General features: G+C 54.6%; 6 protein-coding genes across 6 annotated transcripts; 3 read left to right on the top strand and 3 right to left on the bottom strand.

Moving 5' to 3' along the window:
- Positions 1 to 742: 742 nt before the first annotated feature.
- On the top strand, positions 743 to 1,063 carry LOC147597771 (feather keratin 1-like). The gene has a single exon (XM_086766568.1). The coding sequence runs from the start codon at positions 743 to 745 to the stop codon at positions 1,061 to 1,063; it is 321 nt and encodes a 106-aa protein (XP_086622694.1).
- A 3,318-nt stretch (positions 1,064 to 4,381) lies between these two features.
- LOC147597770 (feather keratin 1-like) lies at positions 4,382 to 4,702 on the bottom strand. The gene has a single exon (XM_086766560.1). The coding sequence runs from the start codon at positions 4,700 to 4,702 to the stop codon at positions 4,382 to 4,384; it is 321 nt and encodes a 106-aa protein (XP_086622686.1).
- Positions 4,703 to 9,119: 4,417 nt separating this feature from the next.
- LOC147597769 (feather keratin 1-like) lies at positions 9,120 to 9,440 on the top strand. The gene has a single exon (XM_086766571.1). It carries the CDS (start codon positions 9,120 to 9,122, stop codon positions 9,438 to 9,440), a length of 321 nt encoding a protein of 106 aa, XP_086622697.1.
- Positions 9,441 to 12,766: 3,326 nt separating this feature from the next.
- On the bottom strand, positions 12,767 to 13,087 carry LOC147597768 (feather keratin 1-like). Its single transcript, XM_086766562.1, has one exon. The coding sequence runs from the start codon at positions 13,085 to 13,087 to the stop codon at positions 12,767 to 12,769; it is 321 nt and encodes a 106-aa protein (XP_086622688.1).
- A 4,733-nt stretch (positions 13,088 to 17,820) lies between these two features.
- On the top strand, positions 17,821 to 18,141 carry LOC147597767 (feather keratin 1-like). The gene has a single exon (XM_086766561.1). The coding sequence runs from the start codon at positions 17,821 to 17,823 to the stop codon at positions 18,139 to 18,141; it is 321 nt and encodes a 106-aa protein (XP_086622687.1).
- Positions 18,142 to 21,467: 3,326 nt separating this feature from the next.
- On the bottom strand, positions 21,468 to 21,788 carry LOC147597766 (feather keratin 1-like). Its single transcript, XM_086766559.1, has one exon. It carries the CDS (start codon positions 21,786 to 21,788, stop codon positions 21,468 to 21,470), a length of 321 nt encoding a protein of 106 aa, XP_086622685.1.
- Between the last annotated feature and the right edge of the window lie 2,014 nt (positions 21,789 to 23,802).

The raw sequence follows: 23,802 nt of genomic DNA, 5'->3' as shown, positions 1-23,802 counted from the left end.
TCCTGCGCAGAGTGTGGAAAATAACCTCACCCTATTTCCCCAAAGCCATGTCCTCTGTACGCACGGACCCTCCAGCCCTTGGGGGCACGTCTTCTGCCTGTACTGACATGTGCTGGGGAAATCCTTGGGCCTCTCGTCTCGATACTTCAAAAGAGCCTCTGTGGCCTAATGGTGATGTCAGAAATGAGGAAATGGAATGGCAGTGTTGATGGAAACCAAAACACAACGTGTGTCATTAGGTAGGATATTTTGCTTGGGAGGCGAGTCTGTTGGAAAATTACTGCCTGTGCGCAGTGACTGTGGGCCTGGGGCGGTGCAGGAGCTGTATAAAAGCAGGCAGTTCTCCTCACTCTCTCATCCACTCCTCTTGCCTCCATCTCCTTGGGAACAAGGTGATTCTAAGCCCTTTCTTGTACTCCTCCTCCTCCTCCTCCTCCTCTTCCACATCCTTCTTGGGGATTTCTCTGCACATACCTGTCTCTCTTTCCTATGCTGGATCTTGAGGCTGCTCCCCATGGGAGATAAGAGGGAGCAGAAGGTGTGTCCTGGAGCGAGGTTGGGGTTAGCCTGAGTCGTCCTTGGAGCTGTGGGCTAGCTGAGGATCTCCCCGGGCTTGGTCGCAAGTCCTTTGGATCTGAGGGAAAGGATTTTTCTTGTGGAGGGGTGACAGGCTGCTCTTCAAACATCCCTGGTGCTTAATTTTCCCTGCCCTCTCTCCCAGGTGCACCTGCAGCCACCAGACATGTCCTGCTACAGCCCGTGCCTGCCATGCCAGCCCTGCGGCCCCACCCCGCTGGCCAACAGCTGCAACGAGCCCTGTGTCAGGCAGTGCCAGGACTCCAACGTCGTCATCCAGCCCTCTGCCGTGGTGGTGACCCTGCCCGGCCCCATCCTCAGCTCCTTCCCGCAGAACACCGCCGTGGGATCCTCCACCTCTGCTGCTGTTGGCAGCATCCTCAGCTCTGAGGGAGTGCCCATCTCCTCTGGGGGCTTTGGTCTCTCCGGCTTGGGTCTCTCCAGCATTGGCAGCCGCTACTGTGGCAGGAGGTGCCTCCCCTGCTAAAGGTGCTGGCGATGGCCCTGGCAAAGGCCTCCAGGGACCTCCAAGCTGGCACCTGACTAGGGACAGAGCTTGTTATTTTCAGAGGGTCTCAGCAAGACCAGCACCCCTCGCAAAAGGAGCTGGCCAGTCTGTTCTCTCAGAAAGCATGTCCCATACCTGCCTTTCCCCACTCTCTCTTTCCCCTCCTGTGTCTTCGTTCCCCTGTGCACCCCTGGACTGTGAGTTCCACAAAGCCCAAATGGAGAGGACCTGCTGGCCCTGCTACCTCTGTGGGACGGGCAGGTGTCAGGATCTCTGCCTGAACCGTGGTCCAAAATCTCAATTCTGCCACTCTTGCTCTGTGCTCCTGGGCCTCCACACAGACTGAACCCATATTCCCCTTTTGGCTCATTAAAGTTCTGCTGCATCCCAATCTGTGCTTCTGTCTCGTCCTTTCCCCGGCAGATGCTCTTGCAAGATGCCCAGGGAGAGAGATGTTGCTCGGTTGTGTTTTCAGGGGAGGGGTATTTGGGGATGGTTTTGCAGTGACTGTCAACACAGGCTTGCGTTGAGTATGCTTATTCACACGTCGAGTGTCCCTGTGCTTTCCAAATTTCTCTGTCTCCTTGGGTCTGGATAGAATTACCCCACGTAGCTCAGTGTCCACCACCCACTTTGTTGTGCGCACGTTTGCTTTTTCCTCAGGAAGCTCTGCACTGTGATGTAAGTGGTCCGGAAGGAACGTGGGATTGACAAGACATAGGCACCAGCTTCCCAGGACAGGCCAGGAGAGCCCGTGCTAACCACAGGGCTCTCAAAGGGAGGGACACGGTGTCGTAGGCTGCCTTGTCATAGATCCACAGAGTCATAGACTCATAGGAGGGCTCTGGTTGGAAGAGACCTTTCAAGATCCCCTGGTGCACCTTCCCTGCCCTGGACAAGAATGTCTGTCTCTAGATGACGTTCCTCAAAGGTCAGTTGTACCTGAGCTTGAACACCTCAATGATGGGGCAGCCCATCATTCTCTGGGCCACTTTTTCCAGGATCTCACCACCGTTATCATCATCAATGGCTTCCTGCTGTCCAATCTATATCTGCCCGACTTCAGTTTCAAACTTTCCCTCCTTGTCCCATCACTACAGGCCTCGATAAAAGGTCTCTCTCTGACTTTCTTGGAAGTCCCCTTTATATATTCAAAAGGCTGCAATGAGGTCTCCCCAGAGCTTTCTCTTCTGCAGGCTGAACAAGCACAGCTCCCTCAGCTTTTCTCCATAGGAGGCATGATGCATCCCTTGGTTGCTTTTCGTAGCCATTCTCTGCACCTGATCTAACAGGTCCGCGTCGTTTTAGTGCTGGGGACCCCAGAGTAGAGGCAGTGTTCTAGGTGGGGAGCAACGGAAGCTTTCTAGAAGAGGAGAATCCCCTCCGTCGACCTGCTTTCCATGCTTCTCTTTGTGCAGCCCAGGGCATAATTGGGCTGCAAGCGCACATTGCTGGCTCACGTCCACTTTTGCAGTGACCAACGTCCACAAGTCCGGCTCTGCAGAAAATGTCCCCAGAAGACGATAGGCAATGGGAGAACCAGGCTGTACTGGCTGTGGTTGGGACGGAGGTAATTGTCTTCAGAGCAGCCCATACGGTGCTGGGCTACCAATGTGTGGCTGAAACAGTGCAGGTAACACACCAAAGCTTCAGCTGTTGCATCACAATGCTTGCAAATCATCAAGGGCGTCTCTCTCTCTCACTCTGTGTCCCCTGCAGCAGAGTCTAGCTGTGGGCAAGCAGCTGAGAGGCGACGCATGAGGATGGCTTGCTTGAATTGACCAAAGGGCTGTTCCATGCCACAGAACGTCATGCTCAGCAACCAAAGTGTGGGCAGTCTTTCCAAAGAAGCCCTTCTTTATGGAGTGTCTGGGCATCGGTCTGCTGGTGTGAGGTGCTGGGTGATTGCCTTTGCATGGCTTGTTTTGTCCGTTCCCTTCATAGACAGTCCTGATGTTGACCCAGGAGTGTTTCACTGTCTTGCCCTTCCAGTTCTTCCTTTCTCCAAAGAGCACAAGGCTTTGAGAGAACAGCCAGTGGGTGCTTAGCTGGGGATGGGGCTGGCACAGCACACAGAGCCATGGGCAGTGCATGTCCTGCTTGCCCTGCTCCTTCCCTGTCTGTTTGCAGTCTTTCCTGGGACTCTTCCTGGAGAGAGGGAGGCAGGGAGAGACTCAGGGCAGGAAGAGATGCCGCATATGCAGAGTGACTTGCAGCTGAAGAAGGGCAGCTGGTGAAATACTGCAGCACAGAGCTGGGCACAGTGACACGTGTCAGCTCAGAGCCCTGAGTGGCAACTGGCTTGTTAGCAAGCATCCATGACTCCCCGCACATCCTTCAGCCCCTGACAAGCTGCAGCCCAAAAGCTGTAGGAAGTTTCTTTTGCGGTAAGCCCATCAAAAGAGGTGCGAGTCCCAGCACTGTTCTCAGCCGCTGAGGGCTGTCGTCAGCATCCTGTGCTGCATGAGCAGGAACGGAGCCAGGAGATCAATGGGAGCGATGAACCCGCTCTTCTCAGTAGTGCCTGACAGCATCTAGAACACTGTGTTGAGTTTTGGGGTGTGACACAAGAAAGACCTTGACCAAGCGGAGCGAGTTCAGTGAAGGGTGGCCAGGATGGTGAGAGGGCAGGAGCACTTCCTTGGGGAAGAGAGGCTGAGGGTGCGGGGCTTGCTGAGAGTGGAGAAGGGAATGCGTTGGTGGACTACAAGAATCATGGGAAGCCAAGAGTCATCCACCCTATCCACAACTAAGTATACTCAAATCAAACACGTTTTTAACAACCACTCCACAATCATTCCCAAACACTCTGTCCCATAACCACCTTTGATGTACGTCTGTCTCCCTGGGCATCCTGGGAGAGTGTGTGCAGAGCAAAGGATGACACAGAGACGTGGTCTGGGATGCAGCAGAACTTTAATGAGTCAGAAGAGGGAAAGGAGGTCTGTGTGAGTGCAGGACCCAACGGAGGGAGCACCCGTGGCAGAAGTAACACTAGGTGTCCATGGGTTGCGTGTCCCATAGTTGGAGCAGGGCCAGCAGTTCTTCCCTAGGCTGTGTTTGTGGGGCTCACAGAACAGAGGAGGAGAAGGGACTAAGGATAAAGGAGGGAAAGGAGAGAGTGGAAGATGGGAAAGGCAGGCATGGGCCATACGTCCCAACAGCAAAGGCTGGCCCCATCTTTGTGCATGGAGTACTGGGATTGTTGAAGGCCTCTGAAACCAACAAGCTCTGTCCCTAGTCTGGTGCCAGCTTGGAGGTCTATGGAGGCCTTTGCCAGGGCCATCGCCTGGAGCTTTAGCAGGGGAGGCACCTCCTGCCGCAGTAGCGGCTGCCGATGCTGGAGAGACCCAAGCCGGAGAGACCAAAGCCCCCAGAGGAGATGGGCACTCCCTCAGAGCTGAGGATGCTGCCAACAGCAGCAGAGGTGGAGGATCCCACAGCGGTGTTCTGCGGGAAGGAGCTGAGGATGGGGCCGGGCAGGGTCACCACCACGGCAGAGGGCTGGATGACGACGTTGGAGTCCTGGCACTGCCTGACACAGGGCTCGTTGCAGCTGTTGGCCAGTGGGGTGGGGCCGCAGGGCTGGCATGGCAGGCACGGGCTGTAGCAGGACATGTCTGGTGGCTGGAGGTGCACCTGGGAGAGAGGGCAGGGGAAAGCAGAGCATGAGGAGTGGCTAGGAGAAGCTGGTCACCCCACCGTGAGGGAGTCAAGGCATGATCTGGAGGAGTGAGCTGCAGAAGGAAGCTGGAGGTGTTGTATGGAGACCAACAGGCTGGTTCTCCTCAGTCCAGAAGAGGACTGCCAGGAGCGACCAATGCCACTGAGATCCCCACCAAGCCCTTCACTCGGGGGAGACACATAGCCAAGCCCCAAGTTCTCTCTATCGCAAAATGTCTGCCCCATTCCCTTGCCCATGAGTAGCAGCAGCAAGTCCCAGCGTAGGACAAAGGAGCAGGTCTGCGCTGAGATACACTGCAGGAGAACAAGGAGGAGAAGGATAAAGGGCTTTAGACTCACCTCGTTCCCAAGGAGATGGAGGCGAGAGGAGTGGATGAGAGAGTGAGGAGAAGGGCCTGCTTTTATACAGCTCCTGCACCGCCCCAGGCCCACAGTCACTGTGCACAGGCAGTAATTTTCCAACAGACTCACCTGCAAAGCAAAATACCCTACTGAATGGCACAGGTTGTGTTTTGGTTTCCGCCAACGCTGCCTTTTCATTTCCTCATTTCTGGCATGCCTGGTCTACCACGTGGGCTCCTTTCATGGGCCGGGATGAGAGGCCCAAGGATATTGTGGCCAGGACCGTATCTGCCCATGGCTGGAGGATTGTAACTAGATGATCTGTAAGGTTCCTTTCAACTTGAACCATTCTGTGATTCTACAGGTCTTTGAATTTCAGCAGAAGATGCCTCCAATGTCATGGAGGGGTTCCATGCAGATAGGGAATGCTGACTTGCAGCAGTGAAGTGTGATTGCTTCCAAGTCCCTTTCCAGGAAGAGGTTCAGGTCTATGCACATCAGCAGAGTACCCAAAGGCTCCTGTTCCTTACGGACTTACCATGACTTCTCTCTCCTCCCCCTCTCTCAGCTCACGCTGCTGGTTACTGACCACTGCACCTCCAGGCAGCCAGGCTGTGCCAGTGGTTTCATCTCTCTTGCTCTTGATGCTCTTTGATCTTGGGAGAAAGTTTGCCAGGCTGTCTGAGTATGAAGGGTTTGCGTTAGGAAATTCAAAGGCCACCTTGCTTTGAACAAGGTAAAGCATGTGGAGGGCAACAAGAAGGTCTTATTCCAGGCAGATTAGCAGCAAGAGAAAGGCTTGGTCAAATGCAGTCCTAGCACTGAATGGGGCAGCATACCTGACGACAGAGGATAAAGGAAAGGTGGAGATACTCCAAGGGTGTCTTAGTCTGGCATGATTTGCTGTCAAGGGACTGGGCTCGTGATATTCCTAGGAATATCTGGGTCAGGAAGGTCACTGTTAGGCCGCTCCCAACTCTCTTTGAAGTAACAGCAGTCAGGGAATGCATCTGAGGAATGGAAGAAAGTAAATGATTCTCCTGTTTCAAGAAAGACATGAAAGAGGAGCCAGGGAAAGACAAGTTGGTCAGTCTCACGTCCATCCTTGCAAAGATGATGGAGCGAATCATCCTGGAAGGCGTTTTGCAAAAGAAAAGAACAGGTGATTGTGAGTGGTCAGCATGGATTTATGAAGCGGAAAGCAGGCCTCACCACCCTCACGGTCTTATTTCATGACGTGCCTGGCTCTGGTGGGTGAGGAAAGTCCACCAAATGTTGTTAATCTCATCTGACCAAGGCTTTTGACTCTGTCTCTTGTAAGGATCCATACAGAGCAAGTGACAACATACAGGCTAGGGCAGAGGGCAGAGCAGGTGACTGAAATTTGGCATGACCGCTGATCTGCAACTCTCGTGCTGCATGGCACAACGTGCAGCTGGCAGACACGCTCTCCTAGCGCATTGCAAGAATGCAGACTGGAGCCAGTAGTGTTTAAGCCATTTATGGAAAGTCCTGCAGTGGAGGAGGAAGAATCTCCTGCACCACTCCAGGCTGAGGCCAGAGGACTGCCAAACAGCTTTGCCGCAGAGGACGTGGGTCCTGGAGGACACCATGTGTCAGCCCGTGCCCATGCGGAAATGGTGTCCAACAGAATCCTGGGCGGCTTTACAAAGATCGTTGCTGTCAGATTGTGGAAGGTCATCCCTGTTCTCTGCTCAGCGCTTCTAAGACCACAACTGTCATGAACAGTGTCCTGTCTGTGGCTCCTGGTTATCAGAGATGCACGGCCACACTGGTGTGAGTGTGGCAAAGGGCCACGGAGCCCATGAAGCCCCGGAAATCCCTGAGGCAGGAGGGACTGCGAGAGATGGGATTGTTCACCCTGGAGGAGAGAAGGCCCTGGGACACAGTTCTCAGCCATGGGTAAAAGAGCTGATGAGAGGGAGTCAGGAGCATAGAGCCAGAGTCTCCTGAGGGCTAGACAGTGAAGGCATCAAGAGCTGCATCCACCCCTGCAAGAGCAGCTGAAGACTGATGGAGGAGAATGCGGGTCCACTGCTGAGTGGGGCAGCTGATTTCCTGAAGAGCAGACAGAGAGCAGGCTGGGGGAAGTCAAAGCCTTCTCTGTCTCAGTCTTCACCTATAGGGTGTACTGGTCTGCTATGCCCTCAGAAAGAGTTGAAGGAAGGAGGGGGAGCCCTCCCAGCAGCGGGTAGGCATCAAACCAAGGAGTGTCTGTGAAAAGTTGACCCGTACAAGGCAGCTGATGTGCTCCAGGGGAAGGCTGATGTAAAGGGAGACCTAGACCGGCTGGAGGACTTGGATACAGGAGCCTGACGGCATCAGGAAGGACAACTGTCAAGTTGTGCAACTGAGAGGGAAGAACCGCTTGCATTAGTAGAAACTGGGGACCGATCTATGGTGTGAGCTTAGAGCCCTGAGACCACCTCTGGGTTGACCTGACCCTTGGCTCCAGATCAGCCCTGGGGAGAGGCATAGGGAGTGGAAGGGAACGGACACACAGGCCTCCTCTTGCTGTCCAAAGAGACCAGGCTGTGGTGAGGAGCTCTCCTAAATGGTCTGTGGAGGGAAAGGAAGGGTTGCAGAACACATCTCCCCACGGATCAGGCCAGGTCCCTGGGTCTCAAGTGATACGTCTCCTAGCAGCAGGGCTTCAGCAGGCTTTCTTTCCCATGCCCAACGGCCTCCTCAACTTGGAGTACAAGGCAGCACCATTGGAGAGGCAGGGAAAGATGCCCCAAGTCCCCAGTGAGCGAGGGCTAGCAAGTGTCTACAGCGCAATGTAGGTCAGGATGGGTGCTCAGGGAGGGGATGTGCTCAGAAGGGCCCTGGGTACAAAACCAGCTGTCAGACGACGTCAAGGAGGTGATGCACTTCCCTGCCCTGCAGCCATGGAGGCAGCTGAGATGGGTCCCAGGAGGGCAAGGGAATAGCTTCAGCAGGCAAGCTTTTTGGGAGAGACTCTCCCCACCCATGGTGAGGCACAGTCTAATTTTGGGTTGGCCATGTGTCAGCCTTTTGGTGTGAAGTCAAGGCTGGCATGTGTGCTGTCTTCAGGCCCGTGTCCCAGGCGGGGCTGAATTCTCCTGCAGCCGGGGCAGTTCCCCGTCTGCACCAGGAAACCCATCTCTGAGCTTTGGGCTGTGCCCACACACACAACTGCAGGGAGACCCAACGGCCATTGCCCACAGCCTGACCTTCTTGCGAGCACTCGCACAGCGTGCAGAGGTTGCAGAATGAGGGCTTGCGCACCTTCCTGCGCAGAGTGTGGAAAATAACCTCACCCTATTTCCCCAAAGCCATGTCCTCTGTACGCACAGACCCTCCAGCCCTTGGGGGCACATCTTCTGCCTGTACTGACATGACTGTGCTGGGGAAATCCTTGGGCCTCTCGTCTCGATACTTCAAAAGAGCCTCTGTGGCCTAATGGTCATGTCAGAAATGAGGAAATGGAATGGCAGTGTTGATGGAAACCAAACACAACGTGTGTCATTAGGTAGGATATTTTGCTTGGGAGGTGAGTCTGTTGGAAAATTACTGCCTGTGCGCAGTGACTGTGGGCCTGGGGTGGTGTAGGAGCTGTATAAAAGCAGGCAGTTCTCCTCACTCTCTCATCCACTCCTCTTGCCTCCATCTCCTTGGGAACAAGGTGATTCTAAGCCCTTTCTTGTGCTCCTCCTCCTCTTCCACATCCTTCTTGGGGATTTCTCTGCATATACCTGTCTCTCTTTCCTATGCTGGATCTTGAGGCTGCTCCCCATGGGAGATAAGAGGGAGCAGAAGGTGTGTCCTGGAGCGAGGTTGGGGTTAGCCTGAGTCGTCCTTGGAGCTGTGGGCTAGCTGAGGATCTCCCCGGGCTTGGTCGCAAGTCCTTTGGATCTGAGGGAAAGGATTTTTCTTGTGGAGGGGTGACAGGCTGCTCTTCAAACATCTCTGGTGCTTAATTTTCCCCTGCCCTCTCTCCCAGGTGCACCTGCAGCCACCAGACATGTCCTGCTACAGCCCGTGCCTGCCATGCCAGCCCTGCGGCCCCACCCCACTGGCCAACAGCTGCAACGAGCCCTGTGTCAGGCAGTGCCAGGACTCCAACGTCGTCATCCAGCCCTCTGCCGTGGTGGTGACCCTGCCCGGCCCCATCCTCAGCTCCTTCCCACAGAACACCGCTGTGGGATCCTCCACCTCTGCTGCTGTTGGCAGCATCCTCAGCTCTGAGGGAGTGCCCATCTCCTCTGGGGGCTTTGGTCTCTCCGGCTTGGGTCTCTCCAGCATTGGCAGCCGCTACTGTGGCAGGAGGTGCCTCCCCTGCTAAAGGTGCTGGCGATGGCCCTGGCAAAGGCCTCCAGGGACCTCCAAGCTGGCACCTGACTAGGGACAGAGCTTGTTATTTTCAGAGGGTCTCAGCAAGGCCAGCACCCCTCGCAAAAGGAGCTGGCCAGTCTGTTCTCTCGGAAAGCATGTCCCATACCTGCCTTTCCCCCACTCTCTCTTTCCCTTCCTGTGTCTTCGTTCCCCTGTGCACCCCTGGACTGTGAGTCCTACAAAGCCCAAATGGAGAGGACCTGCTGGCCCTGCTACCTCTGTGGGACGAGCAGGTGTCAGGATCTCTGCCTGAACCGTGGTCCAAAATCTCAATTCTGCCACTCTTGCTCTGTGCTCCTGGGCCTCCACACAGACTGAACCCATATTCCCCTTTTGGCTCATTAAAGTTCTGCTGCATCCCAATCTGTGCTTCTGTCTCGTCCTTTCCCCGGCAGATGCTCTTGCAAGATGCCCAGGGAGAGAGATGTTGCTCGGTTGTGTTTTCAGGGGAGGGGTATTTGGGGATGGTTTTGCAGTGACTGTCAACACAGGCTTGCGTTGAGTATGCTTATTCACACGTCGAGTGTCCCTGTGCTTTCCAAATTTCTCTGTCTCCTTGGGTCTGGATAGAATTACCCCACGTAGCTCAGTGTCCACCACCCACTTTGTTGTGCGCACGTTTGCTTTTTCCTCAGGAAGCTCTGCACTGTGATGTAAGTGGTCCGGAAGGAACGTGGGATTGACAAGACATAGGCACCAGCTTCCCAGGACAGGCCAGGAGAGCCCGTGCTAACCACAGGGCTCTCAAAGGGAGGGACACGGTGTCGTAGGCTGCCTTGTCATAGATCCACAGAGTCATAGACTCATAGGAGGGCTCTGGTTGGAAGAGACCTTTCAAGATCCCCTGGTGCAACTTCCCTGCCCTGGACAAGAATGTCTGTCTCTAGATGACGTTCCTCAAAGGTCAGTTGTACCTGAGCTTGAACACCTCAATGATGGGGCAGCCCATCATTCTCTGGGCCACTTTTTCCAGGGTCTCACCACCGTTATCATCATCAATGGCTTCCTGCTGTCCAATCTATATCTGCCCGACTTCAGTTTCAAACTTTCCCTCCTTGTCCCATCACTACAGGCCTCGATAAAAGGTCTCTCTCTGACTTTCTTGGAAGTCCCCTTTATATATTCAAAAGGCTGCAATGAGGTCTCCCCAGAGCTTTCTCTTCTGCAGGCTGAACAAGCACAGCTCCCTCAGCTTTTCTCCATAGGAGGCATGATGCATCCCTTGGTTGCTTTTCGTAGCCATTCCCTGCAACTGATCTAACAGGTCCGCGTCGTTTTAGTGCTGGGGACCCCAGAGTAGAGGCAGTGTTCTAGGTGGGGAGCAACGGAAGCTTTCTAGAAGAGGAGAATCCCCTCCGTCGACCTGCTTTCCACGCTTCTCTTTGTGCAGCCCAGGGCATAATTGGGCTGCAAGCGCACATTGCTGGCTCACGTCCACTTTTGCAGTGACCAACGTCCACAAGTCCGGCTCTGCAGAAAATGTCCCCAGAAGACGATAGGCAATGGGAGAACCAGGCTGTACTGGCTGTGGTTGGGACGGAGGTAATTGTCTTCAGAGCAGCCCATACGGTGCTGGGCTACCAATGTGTGGCTGAAACAGTGCAGGTAACACACCAAAGCTTCAGCTGTTGCATCACAATGCTTGCAAATCATCAAGGGCGTCTCTCTCTCTCACTCTGTGTCCCCTGCAGCAGAGTCTAGCTGTGGGCAAGCAGCTGAGAGGCGACGCATGAGGATGGCTTGCTTGAATTGACCAAAGGGCTGTTCCATGCCATAGAACGTCATGCTCAGCAACCAAAGTGTGGGCAGTCTTTCCAAAGAAGCCCTTCTTTATGGAGTGTCTGGGCATCGGTCTGCTGGTGTGAGGTGCTGGGTGATTGCCTTTGCATGGCTTGTTTTTTTCTGTTTTGTCCCTTCCCCTCATGGACAGTCCTGTTGTTGACCCAGGAGTGTTTCACTGTCTTGCCCTTCCAGTTCTTCCTTTCTCCAAAGAGCACAAGGCTTTGAGAGAACAGCCAGTGGGTGCTTAGCTGGGGATGGGGCTGGCACAGCACACAGAGCCATGGGCAGTGCATGTCCTGCTTGCCCTGCTCCTTCCCTGTCTGTTTGCAGTCTTTCCTGGGACTCTTCCTGGAGAGAGGGAGGCAGGGAGAGACTCAGGGCAGAAGAGATGCCGCATATGCAGAGTGACTTGCAGCTGAAGAAGGGCAGCTGGTGAAATACTGCAGCACAGAGCTGGGCACAGTGACACGTGTCAGCTCAGAGCCCTGAGTGGCAACTGGCTTGTTAGCAAGCATCCATGACTCCCCGCACATCCTTCAGCCCCTGACAAGCTGCAGCCCAAAAGCTGTAGGAAGTTTCTTTTGCGGTAAGCCCATCAAAAGAGGTGCGAGTCCCAGCACTGTTCTCAGCCGCTGAGGGCTGTCGTCAGCATCCTGTGCTGCATGAGCAGGAACGGAGCCAGGAGATCAATGGGAGCGATGAACCCGCTCTTCTCAGTAGTGCCTGACAGCATCTAGAACACTGTGTTGAGTTTTGGGGTGTGACACAAGAAAGACCTTGACCAAGCGGAGCGAGTTCAGTGAAGGGTGGCCAGGATGGTGAGAGGGCAGGAGCACTTCCTTGGGCAAGAGGGGCTGAGGGTGCGGGGCTTGCTGAGAGTGGAGAAGGGAATGCGTTGGTGGACTACAAGAAGCATGGGAAGCCAAGAGTCATCCACCCTATCCACAACTAAGTATACTCAAATCAAACACGTCTTTAACAACCACTCCACAATCATTCCCAAACACTCTGTCCCATAACCACCTTTGATGTACGTCTGTCTCCCTGGGCATCCTGGGAGAGTGTGTGCAGAGCAAAGGATGACACAGAGACGTGGTCTGGGATGCAGCAGAACTTTAATGAGTCAGAAGAGGGAAAGGAGGTCTGTGTGGGTGCAGGACCCAACGGAGGGAGCACCCGTGGCAGAGATATCACTAGGTGTCCAGGGGTTGCGTGTCCCATAGTTGGAGCAGGGCCAGCAGTTCTTCCCTAGGCTGTGTTTGTGGGGCTCACAGAACAGAGGAGGAGAAGGGACTAAGGATAAAGGAGGGAAAGGAGAGAGTGGAAGATGGGAAAGGCAGGCATGGCCCATACTTCCCAAGAGCACAGGCTGGCCCCATCTTTGTGCAAGGAGTACCGGGGTTCTTCAGGCCTCTGAAACTAACAAGCTCTGTCCCTAGTCAGGTGCCAGGTGGGGGTCCCTGGAGGCCTTTGCCAGGGCCATCGCCAGGAGCTTTAGCAAGGGAGGCACCTCCTGCCGCAGTAGCGGCTGCCAATGCTGGAGAGACCCAAGCCGGAGAGACCAAAGCCCCCAGAGGAGATGGGCACTCCCTCAGAGCTGAGGATGCTGCCAACAGCAGCAGAGGTGGAGGATCCCACAGCGGTGTTCTGCGGGAAGGAGCTGAGGATGGGGCCGGGCAGGGTCACCACCACGGCAGAGGGCTGGATGACGACGTTGGAGTCCTGGCACTGCCTGACACAGGGCTCGTTGCAGCTGTTGGCCAGTGGGGTGGGGCCGCAGGGCTGGCATGGCAGGCACGGGCTGTAGCAGGACATGTCTGGTGGCTGCAGGTGCACCTGGGAGAGAGGGCAGGGGAAAGCAGAGCATGAGGAGTGGGTAGGAGAAGCCGGTCACCCCACCGTGAGGGAGTCAAGGCATGATCTGGAGGAGTGAGCTGCAGAAGGAAGCTGGAGGTGTTGTATGGAGACCAACAGGCTGGTTCTCCTCAGTCCAGAAGAGGACTGCCAGGAGCGACCAATGCCACTGAGATCCCCACCAAGCCCTTCACTCGGTGGAGACATGTAGCCAAGCCCCAACTTTTCTCCATCGCAAAATGTCTGCCCCCTTCCCTTGCCCATGAGAAGCAGCAGCAAGTCCCAGCGTAGGACAAAGGAGCAGGTCTGCGCTGAGATACACTGCAGGAGAACAAGGAGGAGAAGGATAAAGGGCTTCAGACTCACCTCGTTCCCAAGGAGATGGAGGCGAGAGGAGTGGATGAGAGAGTGAGGAGAAGGGCCTGCTTTTATACACCTCCTGCACCGCCCCAGGCCCACAGTCACTGCGCACAGGCAGTAATTTTCCAACAGACTCACCTGCAAAGCAAAATACCCTACTGAATGGCACAGGTTGTGTTTTGGTTTCCGCCAACGCTGCCTTTTCATTTCCTCATTTCTGGCATGCCTGGTCTACCATGTGGGCTCCTTTCATGGGCTGGGATGAGAGGCCCAAGGATGTCCTGGGCCGGCCTGTATCTGCCCATGGCTGGAGGGTTGTAACTGGATGATCTTTAAGGTCCCTTCCAACTCAAACCATTCTGTGATTCTACAGTTGTATGAATTTCAGCAGAAGATGCCTCCAATGTCATGGAGGGGTTCCATGCACCCAACGGAGCTCCTCGGTGTCACTATTTGGCTGCTCTCAACTGCCTTGGAAGTCATAGAATCATAGAATCATAGAATGGTTAGAGTTGGAAGGGACCTTCACAATTCATCTAGTCCAACGCCCCTGCAAGGAGAAGGGACATCCCCAACTAGATCAGGTTGCTCAGAGCCTCATCCAGCCTGGCCTTGAACGTTTCCAGGGATGGGGCTTCCACCACCTTTCTGGGCAACCTGTTCCAGTGTTCTTTAACTCGCATCGTAAAAAAATTTTTCCTAATTTCCAATTTAAATCAACCCCCCTCTATTTTAAAACCATTACTCCTTGTCCTATCGCAACAGGCCCTACTAAACAGCCTCTCCCCATCTTTCTTGTAGGCCCCCTTGAGGTACTGGAAGACCGCTATCAGGTCTTCCCGGAGCCTCCTCTTCTCCAGGCTGAACAGCCCCAACTCTCTCAGCCTGTCCTCATAAGAGAGGTGCTCCAGCCCTTTTATCATCTTTGTGGCCCTCCTCTGGACCTTCTCCAACTGGTCTATGTCCTTCTTGTGTTGGGGGCTCCAGAACTGGACACAGTACTCCAGGTGGGGTCTCACCAGGGCAGAGTAGAGGGGGAGAATCACCTCCCTCAACCTGCTGGCCACGATTCTTTTGATGCAACCCAGGATGCGGTTGGACTTCTGGGACGCAAGGGTGCATTGCCTGCTCATGTTAAGCTTCTCATCCACCAGCACTCCCAAGTCCTTCTCCTCAGGGCTGCTCTCAATCCATTCTCCGCCCAGCCTGTATTTGTGCCTGGGATTGCCATGACCCAGGTGCAGGACCTTGTACTTGGCCTGGTTGAAGTTCATGAGGTTGACACGGGCCCACCTCTCCAGCCTGCCAAGGTCACAGCAGTCAGCGAATGCATCCACGGGATGGAAGAAAGCAAATGATCCTCCTGTTTCAAGAAAGACATGAAAGAGGAGCCGGGGAAAGACAAGTTGATCAGTCTCATCTCAATCCTTGCAAAGATGATGGAGCGAATCATCCTGGAAGGCATTTGGCAAAAGAAAAGAACAGGTGATTGTGAGTGGTCAGCATGGATTTATGGAGCGGAAAGCAGGCCTCACCATCCTCACGGTCTTATTTCATGACGTGCCTGGCTCTGGTGGGTGAGGAAAGTCCACCAAACGTTGTTAATCTCATCTGACCAAGGCTTTTGACTCTTTCTCTTGTAAGGATCCGTACAGAGCAAGTGACAACATACAGGCTAGGGCAGAGGGCAGAGCAGGTGACTGAAATTTGGCATGACCGCTGATCTGCAACTCTCGTGCTGCATGGCACAAAGTGCAGCTGGCAGACACGCTCTCCTAGCGCATTGCAAGAATGCAGACTGGAGCCAGTAGTGTTTAAGCCATTTATGGAAAGTCCTGCAGTGGAGGAGGAAGAATCTCCTGCACCACTCCAGGCTGAGGCCAGAGGACTGCCAAACAGCTTTGCCGCAGAGGACGTGGGTCCTGGAGGACACCATGTGTCAGCCCGTGCCCATGCGGAAATGGTGTCCAACAGAATCCTGGGCGGCTTTACAAAGATCGTTGCTGTCAGATTGTGGAAGGTCATCCCTGTTCTCTGCTCAGCGCTTCTAAGGCCACAACTGTCATGAACAGTGTCCTGTCTGTGGCTCCTGGTTATCAGAGATGCACGGCCACACTGGTGTGAGTGTGGCAAAGGGCCACGGAGCCCATGAAGCCCCTGAAATCCCTGAGGCAGGAGGGACTGCGAGAGATGGGATTGTTCACCCTGGAGGAGAGAAGGCCCTGGGACACAGTTCTCAGCCATGGGTAAAAGAGCTGATGAGAGGGAGTCAGGAGCATAGAGCCAGAGTCTCCTGAGGGCTAGACAGTGAAGGCATCAAGAGCTGCATCCACCCCTGCAAGAGCAGCTGAAGACTGATGGAGGAGAATGCGGGTCCACTGCTGAGTGGGGCAGCTGATTTCCTGAAGAGCAGACAGAGAGCAGGCTGGGGGAAGTCAAAGCCTTCTCTGTCTCAGTCTTCACCTATAGGGTGTACTGGTCTGCTATGCCCTCAGAAAGAGTTGAAGGAAGGAGGGGGAGCCCTCCCAGCAGCGGGTAGGCATCAAACCAAGGAGTGTCTGTGAAAAGTTGACCCGTACAAGGCAGCTGATGTGCTCCAGGGGAAGGTTGATGTAAAGGGAGACCTAGACCGGCTGGAGGACTTGGATACAGGAGCCTGACGGCATCAGGAAGGACAACTGTCAAGTTGTGCAACTGAGAGGGAAGAACCGCTTGCATTAGTAGAAACTGGGGACCGATCTATGGTGTGAGCTTAGAGCCCTGAGACCTCCTCTGGGTTGACCTGACCCTTGGCTCCAGATCAGCCCTGGGGAGAGGCATAGGGAGTGGAAGGGAACGGACACACAGACCTCCTCTTGCTGTCCAAAGAGACCAGGCTGTGGTGAGGAGCTCTCCTAAATGGTCTGTGGAGGGAAAGGAAGGGTTGCAGAACACATCTCCCCATGGTTTGGGCCAGGTCTCTGGGTCTCAAGTGATACGTCTTCTCTTAGCTGTAGGGCTTCAGCAGGCTTTCTTTCCCATGCCCAACGGCCTCCTCAACTTGGAGTACAATGCAGCACCATTGGAGAGGCAGGGAAAGTTGCCCCAAGTCCCCAGTGAGCGAGGGCTGGCAAGTGTCTACAGCGCAATGTAGGTCAGGATGGGTGCTCAGGGAGGGGATGTGCTCAGAAGGGCCCTGGGTACAAAACCAGCTGTCAGACGACGTCAAGGAGGTGATGCACTTCCCTGCCCTGCAGCCACGGAGGCAGCTGAGATGGGTCCCAGGAGGGCAAGGGAATAGCTTCAGCAGGCAAGCTTTTTGGGAGAGACTCTCCCCACCCATGGTGAGGCACAGTCTAATTTTGGGTTGGCCATGTGTCAGCCTTTTGGTGTGAGGTCAAGGCTGGCGTGTGTGCTGTCTTCAGGCCCGTGTCCCAGGCGGGGCTGAATTTCCCTGCAGCCGGGGCAGTTCCCCGTCTGCACCAGGAAACCCATCTCTGAGCTTTGGGCTGTGCCCACACACACAACTGCAGGGAGACCCAACGGCCATTGCCCACAGCCTGACCTTCTTGCGAGCACTCGCACAGCGTGCAGAGGTTGCAGAATGAGGGCTTGCGCACCTTCCTGCGCAGAGTGTGGAAAATAACCTCACCCTATTTCCCCAAAGCCATGTCCTCTGTACGCACGGACCCTCCAGCCCTTGGGGGCACATCTTCTGCCTGTACTGACATGACTGTGCTGGGGAAATCCTTGGGCCTCTCGTCTCGATACTTCAAAAGAGCCTCTGTGGCCTAATGGTCATGTCAGAAATGAGGAAATGGAATGGCAGTGTTGATGGAAACCAAACACAACGTGTGTCATTAGGTAGGATATTTTGCTTGGGAGGTGAGTCTGTTGGAAAATTACTGCCTGTGCGCAGTGACTGTGGGCCTGGGGCGGTGCAGGAGCTGTATAAAAGCAGGCAGTTCTCCTCACTCTCTCATCCACTCCTCTTGCCTCCATCTCCTTGGGAACAAGGTGATTCTAAGCCCTTTCTTGTGCTCCTTCTCCTCTTCCACATCCTTCTTGGGGATTTCTCTGCATATACCTGTCTCTCTTTCCTATGCTGGATCTTGAGGCTGCTCCCCATGGGAGATAAGAGGGAGCAGAAGGTGTGTCCTGGAGCGAGGTTGGGGTTAGCCTGAGTCGTCCTTGGAGCTGTGGGCTAGCTGAGGATCTCCCCGGGCTTGGTCGCAAGTCCTTTGGATCTGAGGGAAAGGATTTTTCTTGTGGAGGGGTGACAGGCTGCTCTTCAAACATCTCTGGTGCTTAATTTTCCCTGCCCTCTCTCCCAGGTGCACCTGCAGCCACCAGACATGTCCTGCTACAGCCCGTGCCTGCCATGCCAGCCCTGCGGCCCCACCCCACTGGCCAACAGCTGCAACGAGCCCTGTGTCAGGCAGTGCCAGGACTCCAACGTCGTCATCCAGCCCTCGCCTGTGGTGGTGACCCTGCCCGGCCCCATCCTCAGCTCCTTCCCGCAGAACACCGCCGTGGGATCCTCCACCTCTGCTGCCGTTGGCAGCATCCTCAGCTCTGAGGGAGTGCCCATCTCCTCTGGGGGCTTTGGTCTCTCCGGCTTGGGTCTCTCCAGCATTGGCAGCCGCTACTGTGGCAGGAGGTGCCTCCCCTGCTAAAGGTGCTGGCGATGGCCCTGGCAAAGGCCTCCAGGGACCTCCAAGCTGGCACCTGACTAGGGACAGAGCTTGTTATTTTCAGAGGGTCTCAGCAAGGCCAGCACCCCTCACAAAAGGAGCTGGCCAGTCTGTTCTCTCGGAAAGCATGTCCCACACCTGCCTTTCCCCCACTCTCTCTTTCCCTTCCTGTGTCTTCGTTCCCCTGTGCACCCCTGGACTGTGAGTTCCACAAAGCCCAAATGGAGAGGACCTGCTGGCCCTGCTACCTCTGTGGGACGGGCAGGTGTCAGGATCTCTGCCTGAACCGTGGTCCAAAATCTCAATTCTGCCACTCTTGCTCTGTGCTCCTGGGCCTCCACACAGACTGAACCCATATTCCCCTTTTGGCTCATTAAAGTTCTGCTGCATCCCAATCTGTGCTTCTGTCTCGTCCTTTCCCCGGCAGATGCTCTTGCAAGATGCCCAGGGAGAGAGATGTTGCTCGGTTGTGTTTTCAGGGGAGGGGTATTTGGGGATGGTTTTGCAGTGACTGTCAACACAGGCTTGCGTTGAGTATGCTTATTCACACGTCGAGTGTCCCTGTGCTTTCCAAATTTCTCTGTCTCCTTGGGTCTGGATAGAATTACCCCACGTAGCTCAGTGTCCACCACCCACTTTGTTGTGCGCACGTTTGCTTTTTCCTCAGGAAGCTCTGCACTGTGATGTAAGTGGTCCGGAAGGAACGTGGGATTGACAAGACATAGGCACCAGCTTCCCAGGACAGGCCAGGAGAGCCCGTGCTAACCACAGGGCTCTCAAAGGGAGGGACACGGTGTCGTAGGCTGCCTTGTCATAGATCCACAGAGTCATAGACCCATAGGAGGGCTCTGGTTGGAAGAGACCTTTCAAGATCCCCTGGTGCAACTTCCCTGCCCTGGACAAGAATGTCTGTCTCTAGATGACGTTCCTCAAAGGTCAGTTGTACCTGAGCTTGAACACCTCAATGATGGGGCAGCCCATCATTCTCTGGGCCACTTTTTCCAGGGTCTCACCACCGTTATCATCATCAATGGCTTCCTGCTGTCCAATCTATATCTGCCCGACTTCAGTTTCAAACTTTCCCTCCTTGTCCCATCACTACAGGCCTCGATAAAAGGTCTCTCTCTGACTTTCTTGGAAGTCCCCTTTATATATTCAAAAGGCTGCAATGAGGTCTCCCCAGAGCTTTCTCTTCTGCAGGCTGAACAAGCACAGCTCCCTCAGCTTTTCTCCATAGGAGGCATGATGCATCCCTTGGTTGCTTTTCGTAGCCATTCCCTGCAACTGATCTAACAGGTCCGCGTCGTTTTAGTGCTGGGGACCCCAGAGTAGAGGCAGTGTTCTAGGTGGGGAGCAACGGAAGCTTTCTAGAAGAGGAGAATCCCCTCCGTCGACCTGCTTTCCATGCTTCTCTTTGTGCAGCCCAGGGCATAATTGGGCTGCAAGCGCACATTGCTGGCTCACGTCCACTTTTGCAGTGACCAACGTCCACAAGTCCGGCTCTGCAGAAAATGTCCCCAGAAGACGATAGGCAATGGGAGAACCAGGCTGTACTGGCTGTGGTTGGGACGGAGGTAATTGTCTTCAGAGCAGCCCATACGGTGCTGGGCTACCAATGTGTGGCTGAAACAGTGCAGGTAACACACCAAAGCTTCAGCTGTTGCATCACAATGCTTGCAAATCATCAAGGGCGTCTCTCTCTCTCACTCTGTGTCCCCTGCAGCAGAGTCTAGCTGTGGGCAAGCAGCTGAGAGGCGACGCATGAGGATGGCTTGCTTGAATTGACCAAAGGGCTGTTCCATGCCACAGAACGTCATGCTCAGCAACCAAAGTGTGGGCAGTCTTTCCAAAGAAGCCCTTCTTTATGGAGTGTCTGGGCATCGGTCTGCTGGTGTGAGGTGCTGGGTGATTGCCTTTGCATGGCTTGTTTTTTTCTGTTTTGTCCCTTCCCCTCATGGACAGTCCTGATGTTGACCCAGGAGTGTTTCACTGTCTTGCCCTTCCAGTTCTTCCTTTCTCCAAAGAGCACAAGGCTTTGAGAGAACAGCCAGTGGGTGCTTAGCTGGGGATGGGGCTGGCACAGCACACAGAGCCATGGGCAGTGCATGTCCTGCTTGCCCTGCTCCTTCCCTGTCTGTTTGCAGTCTTTCCTGGGACTCTTCCTGGAGAGAGGGAGGCAGGGAGAGACTCAGGGCAGAAGAGATGCCGCATATGCAGAGTGACTTGCAGCTGAAGAAGGGCAGCTGGTGAAATACTGCAGCACAGAGCTGGGCACAGTGACACGTGTCAGCTCAGAGCCCTGAGTGGCAACTGGCTTGTTAGCAAGCATCCATGACTCCCCGCACATCCTTCAGCCCCTGACAAGCTGCAGCCCAAAAGCTGTAGGAAGTTTCTTTTGCGGTAAGCCCATCAAAAGAGGTGCGAGTCCCAGCACTGTTCTCAGCCGCTGAGGGCTGTCGTCAGCATCCTGTGCTGCATGAGCAGGAACGGAGCCAGGAGATCAATGGGAGCGATGAACCCGCTCTTCTCAGTAGTGCCTGACAGCATCTAGAACACTGTGTTGAGTTTTGGGGTGTGACACAAGAAAGACCTTGACCAAGCGGAGCGAGTTCAGTGAAGGGTGGCCAGGATGGTGAGAGGGCAGGAGCACTTCCTTGGGGAAGAGAGGCTGAGGGTGCGGGGCTTGCTGAGAGTGGAGAAGGGAATGCGTTGGTGGACTACAAGAAGCATGGGAAGCCAAGAGTCATCCACCCTATCCACAACTAAGTATACTCAAATCAAACACGTCTTTAACAACCACTCCACAATCATTCCCAAACACTCTGTCCCATAACCACCTTTGATGTACGTCTGTCTCCCTGGGCATCCTGGGAGAGTGTGTGCAGAGCAAAGGATGACACAGAGACGTGGTCTGGGATGCAGCAGAACTTTAATGAGTCAGAAGAGGGAAAGGAGGTCTGTGTGGGTGCAGGACCCAACGGAGGGAGCACCCGTGGCAGAGATATCACTAGGTGTCCAGGGGTTGCGTGTCCCATAGTTGGAGCAGGGCCAGCAGTTCTTCCCTAGGCTGTGTTTGTGGGGCTCACAGAACAGAGGAGGAGAAGGGACTAAGGATAAAGGAGGGAAAGGAGAGAGTGGAAGATGGGAAAGGCAGGCATGGCCCATACTTCCCAAGAGCACAGGCTGGCCCCATCTTTGTGCAAGGAGTACCGGGGTTCTTCAGGCCTCTGAAACTAACAAGCTCTGTCCCTAGTCAGGTGCCAGGTGGGGGTCCCTGGAGGCCTTTGCCAGGGCCATCGCCAGGAGCTTTAGCAAGGGAGGCACCTCCTGCCGCAGTAGCGGCTGCCAATGCCGGAGAGACCCAAGCCGGAGAGACCAAAGCCCCCAGAGGAGATGGGCACTCCCTCAGAGCTGAGGATGCTGCCAACAGCAGCAGAGGTGGAGGATCCCACAGCGGTGTTCTGCGGGAAGGAGCTGAGGATGGGGCCGGGCAGGGTCACCACCACGGCAGAGGGCTGGATGACGACGTTGGAGTCCTGGCACTGCCTGACACAGGGCTCGTTGCAGCTGTTGGCCAGTGGGGTGGGGCCGCAGGGCTGGCATGGCAGGCACGGGCTGTAGCAGGACATGTCTGGTGGCTGCAGGTGCACCTGGGAGAGAGGGCAGGGGAAAGCAGAGCATGAGGAGTGGGTAGGAGAAGCCGGTCACCCCACCGTGAGGGAGTCAAGGCATGATCTGGAGGAGTGAGCTGCAGAAGGAAGCTGGAGGTGTTGTATGGAGACCAACAGGCTGGTTCTCCTCAGTCCAGAAGAGGACTGCCAGGAGCGACCAATGCCACTGAGATCCCCACCAAGCCCTTCACTCGGTGGAGACATGTAGCCAAGCCCCAACTTTTCTCCATCGCAAAATGTCTGCCCCCTTCCCTTGCCCATGAGAAGCAGCAGCAAGTCCCAGCGTAGGACAAAGGAGCAGGTCTGCGCTGAGATACACTGCAGGAGAACAAGGAGGAGAAGGATAAAGGGCTTCAGACTCACCTCGTTCCCAAGGAGATGGAGGCGAGAGGAGTGGATGAGAGAGTGAGGAGAAGGGCCTGCTTTTATACACCTCCTGCACCGCCCCAGGCCCACAGTCACTGCGCACAGGCAGTAATTTTCCAACAGACTCACCTGCAAAGCAAAATACCCTACTGAATGGCACAGGTTGTGTTTTGGTTTCCGCCAACGCTGCCTTTTCATTTCCTCATTTCTGGCATGCCTGGTCTACCATGTGGGCTCCTTTCATGGGCTGGGATGAGAGGCCCAAGGATGTCCTGGGCCGGCCTGTATCTGCCCATGGCTGGAGGGTTGTAACTGGATGATCTTTAAGGTCCCTTCCAACTCAAACCATTCTGTGATTCTACAGTTGTATGAATTTCAGCAGGAGATGCCTCCAATGTCATGGAGGGGTTCCATGCAGATAGGGAATGCTGACTTGCAGCAGTGAAGTGTGATTGCTTCCAAGTCCCTTTCCAGGAAGAGGTTCAGGTCTATGCACATCAGCAGAGTACCCAAAGGCTCCTGTTCCTTACGGACTTACCATGGCTTCTCTCTCCTCCCCCTCTCTCAGCTCACGCTGCTGGTTACTGACCACTGCACCTCCAGGCAGCCAGGCTGTGCCAGTGGTTTCATCTCTCTTGCTCTTGATGCTCTTTGATCTTGGGAGAAAGTTTGCCAGGCTGTCTGAGTATGGAGGGTTTGCATTAGGAAATTCAAAGGCCACCTTGCTTTGAACAAGGTAAAGCATGTGGAGGGCAACAAGAAGGTCTTATTCCAGGCAGATTAGCAGCAAGAGAAAGGCTTGGTCAAATGCAGTCCTAGCACTGAACAGGGCAGCATACCTGACGACAGAGGATAAAGGAAAGGTGGAGATACTCCAAGGGTGTCTTAGTCTGGCATGATTTGCTGTCAAGGGACTGGGCTCGTGATATTCCTAGGAATATCTGGGTCAGGAAGGTCACTGTTAGGCCGCTCCCAACTCTCTTTGAAGTAACAGCAGTCAGGGAATGCATCTGAGGAATGGAAGAAAGTAAATGATTCTCCTGTTTCAAGAAAGACATGAAAGAGGAGCCAGGGAAAGACAAGTTGGTCAGTTTCACCTCCATCCTTGCAAAGATGATGGAGCGAATCATCCTGGAAGGCGTTTTGCAAAAGAAAAGAACAGGTGATTGTGAGTGGTCAGCATGGATTTGTGGAGCGGAAAGCAGGCCTCACCACCCTCACGGTCTTATTTCATGACGTGCCTGGCTGTGGTGGGTGAGGAAAGTCCACCAAATGTTGTTAATCTCATCTGACCAAGGCTTTTGACTCTTTCTCTTGTAAGGATCCGTACAGAGCAAGTGACAACATACAGGCTAGGGCAGAGGGCAGAGCAGGTGACTGAAATTTGGCATGACCGCTGATCTGCAACTCTCGTGCTGCATGGCACAAAGTGCAGCTGGCAGACACGCTCTCCTAGCGCATTGCAAGAATGCAGACTGGAGCCAGTAGTGTTTAAGCCATTTATGGAAAGTCCTGCAGTGGAGGAGGAAGAATCTCCTGCACCACTCCAGGCTGAGGCCAGAGGACTGCCAAACAGCTTTGCCGCAGAGGACGTGGGTCCTGGAAG

This window comes from Chlamydotis macqueenii, chromosome 25 (assembly GCF_036417535.1).
Source record: "Chlamydotis macqueenii isolate bChlMac1 chromosome 25, bChlMac1.mat, whole genome shotgun sequence".
Taxonomy (NCBI): domain Eukaryota; kingdom Metazoa; phylum Chordata; class Aves; order Otidiformes; family Otididae; genus Chlamydotis; species Chlamydotis macqueenii.
The sequence above is the reverse complement of the archived record's forward strand: the minus strand, read 5'-3'. Positions and strand labels throughout refer to the sequence as shown.

Coding starts and splice junctions, on each gene's coding strand:
- LOC147597771 (XM_086766568.1), top strand. CDS start 743: ATGTCCTGCTACAGCCCGTGCCTGCCATGCCAGCCCTGCGGCCCCACC.
- LOC147597770 (XM_086766560.1), bottom strand. CDS start 4,702: ATGTCCTGCTACAGCCCGTGCCTGCCATGCCAGCCCTGCGGCCCCACC.
- LOC147597769 (XM_086766571.1), top strand. CDS start 9,120: ATGTCCTGCTACAGCCCGTGCCTGCCATGCCAGCCCTGCGGCCCCACC.
- LOC147597768 (XM_086766562.1), bottom strand. CDS start 13,087: ATGTCCTGCTACAGCCCGTGCCTGCCATGCCAGCCCTGCGGCCCCACC.
- LOC147597767 (XM_086766561.1), top strand. CDS start 17,821: ATGTCCTGCTACAGCCCGTGCCTGCCATGCCAGCCCTGCGGCCCCACC.
- LOC147597766 (XM_086766559.1), bottom strand. CDS start 21,788: ATGTCCTGCTACAGCCCGTGCCTGCCATGCCAGCCCTGCGGCCCCACC.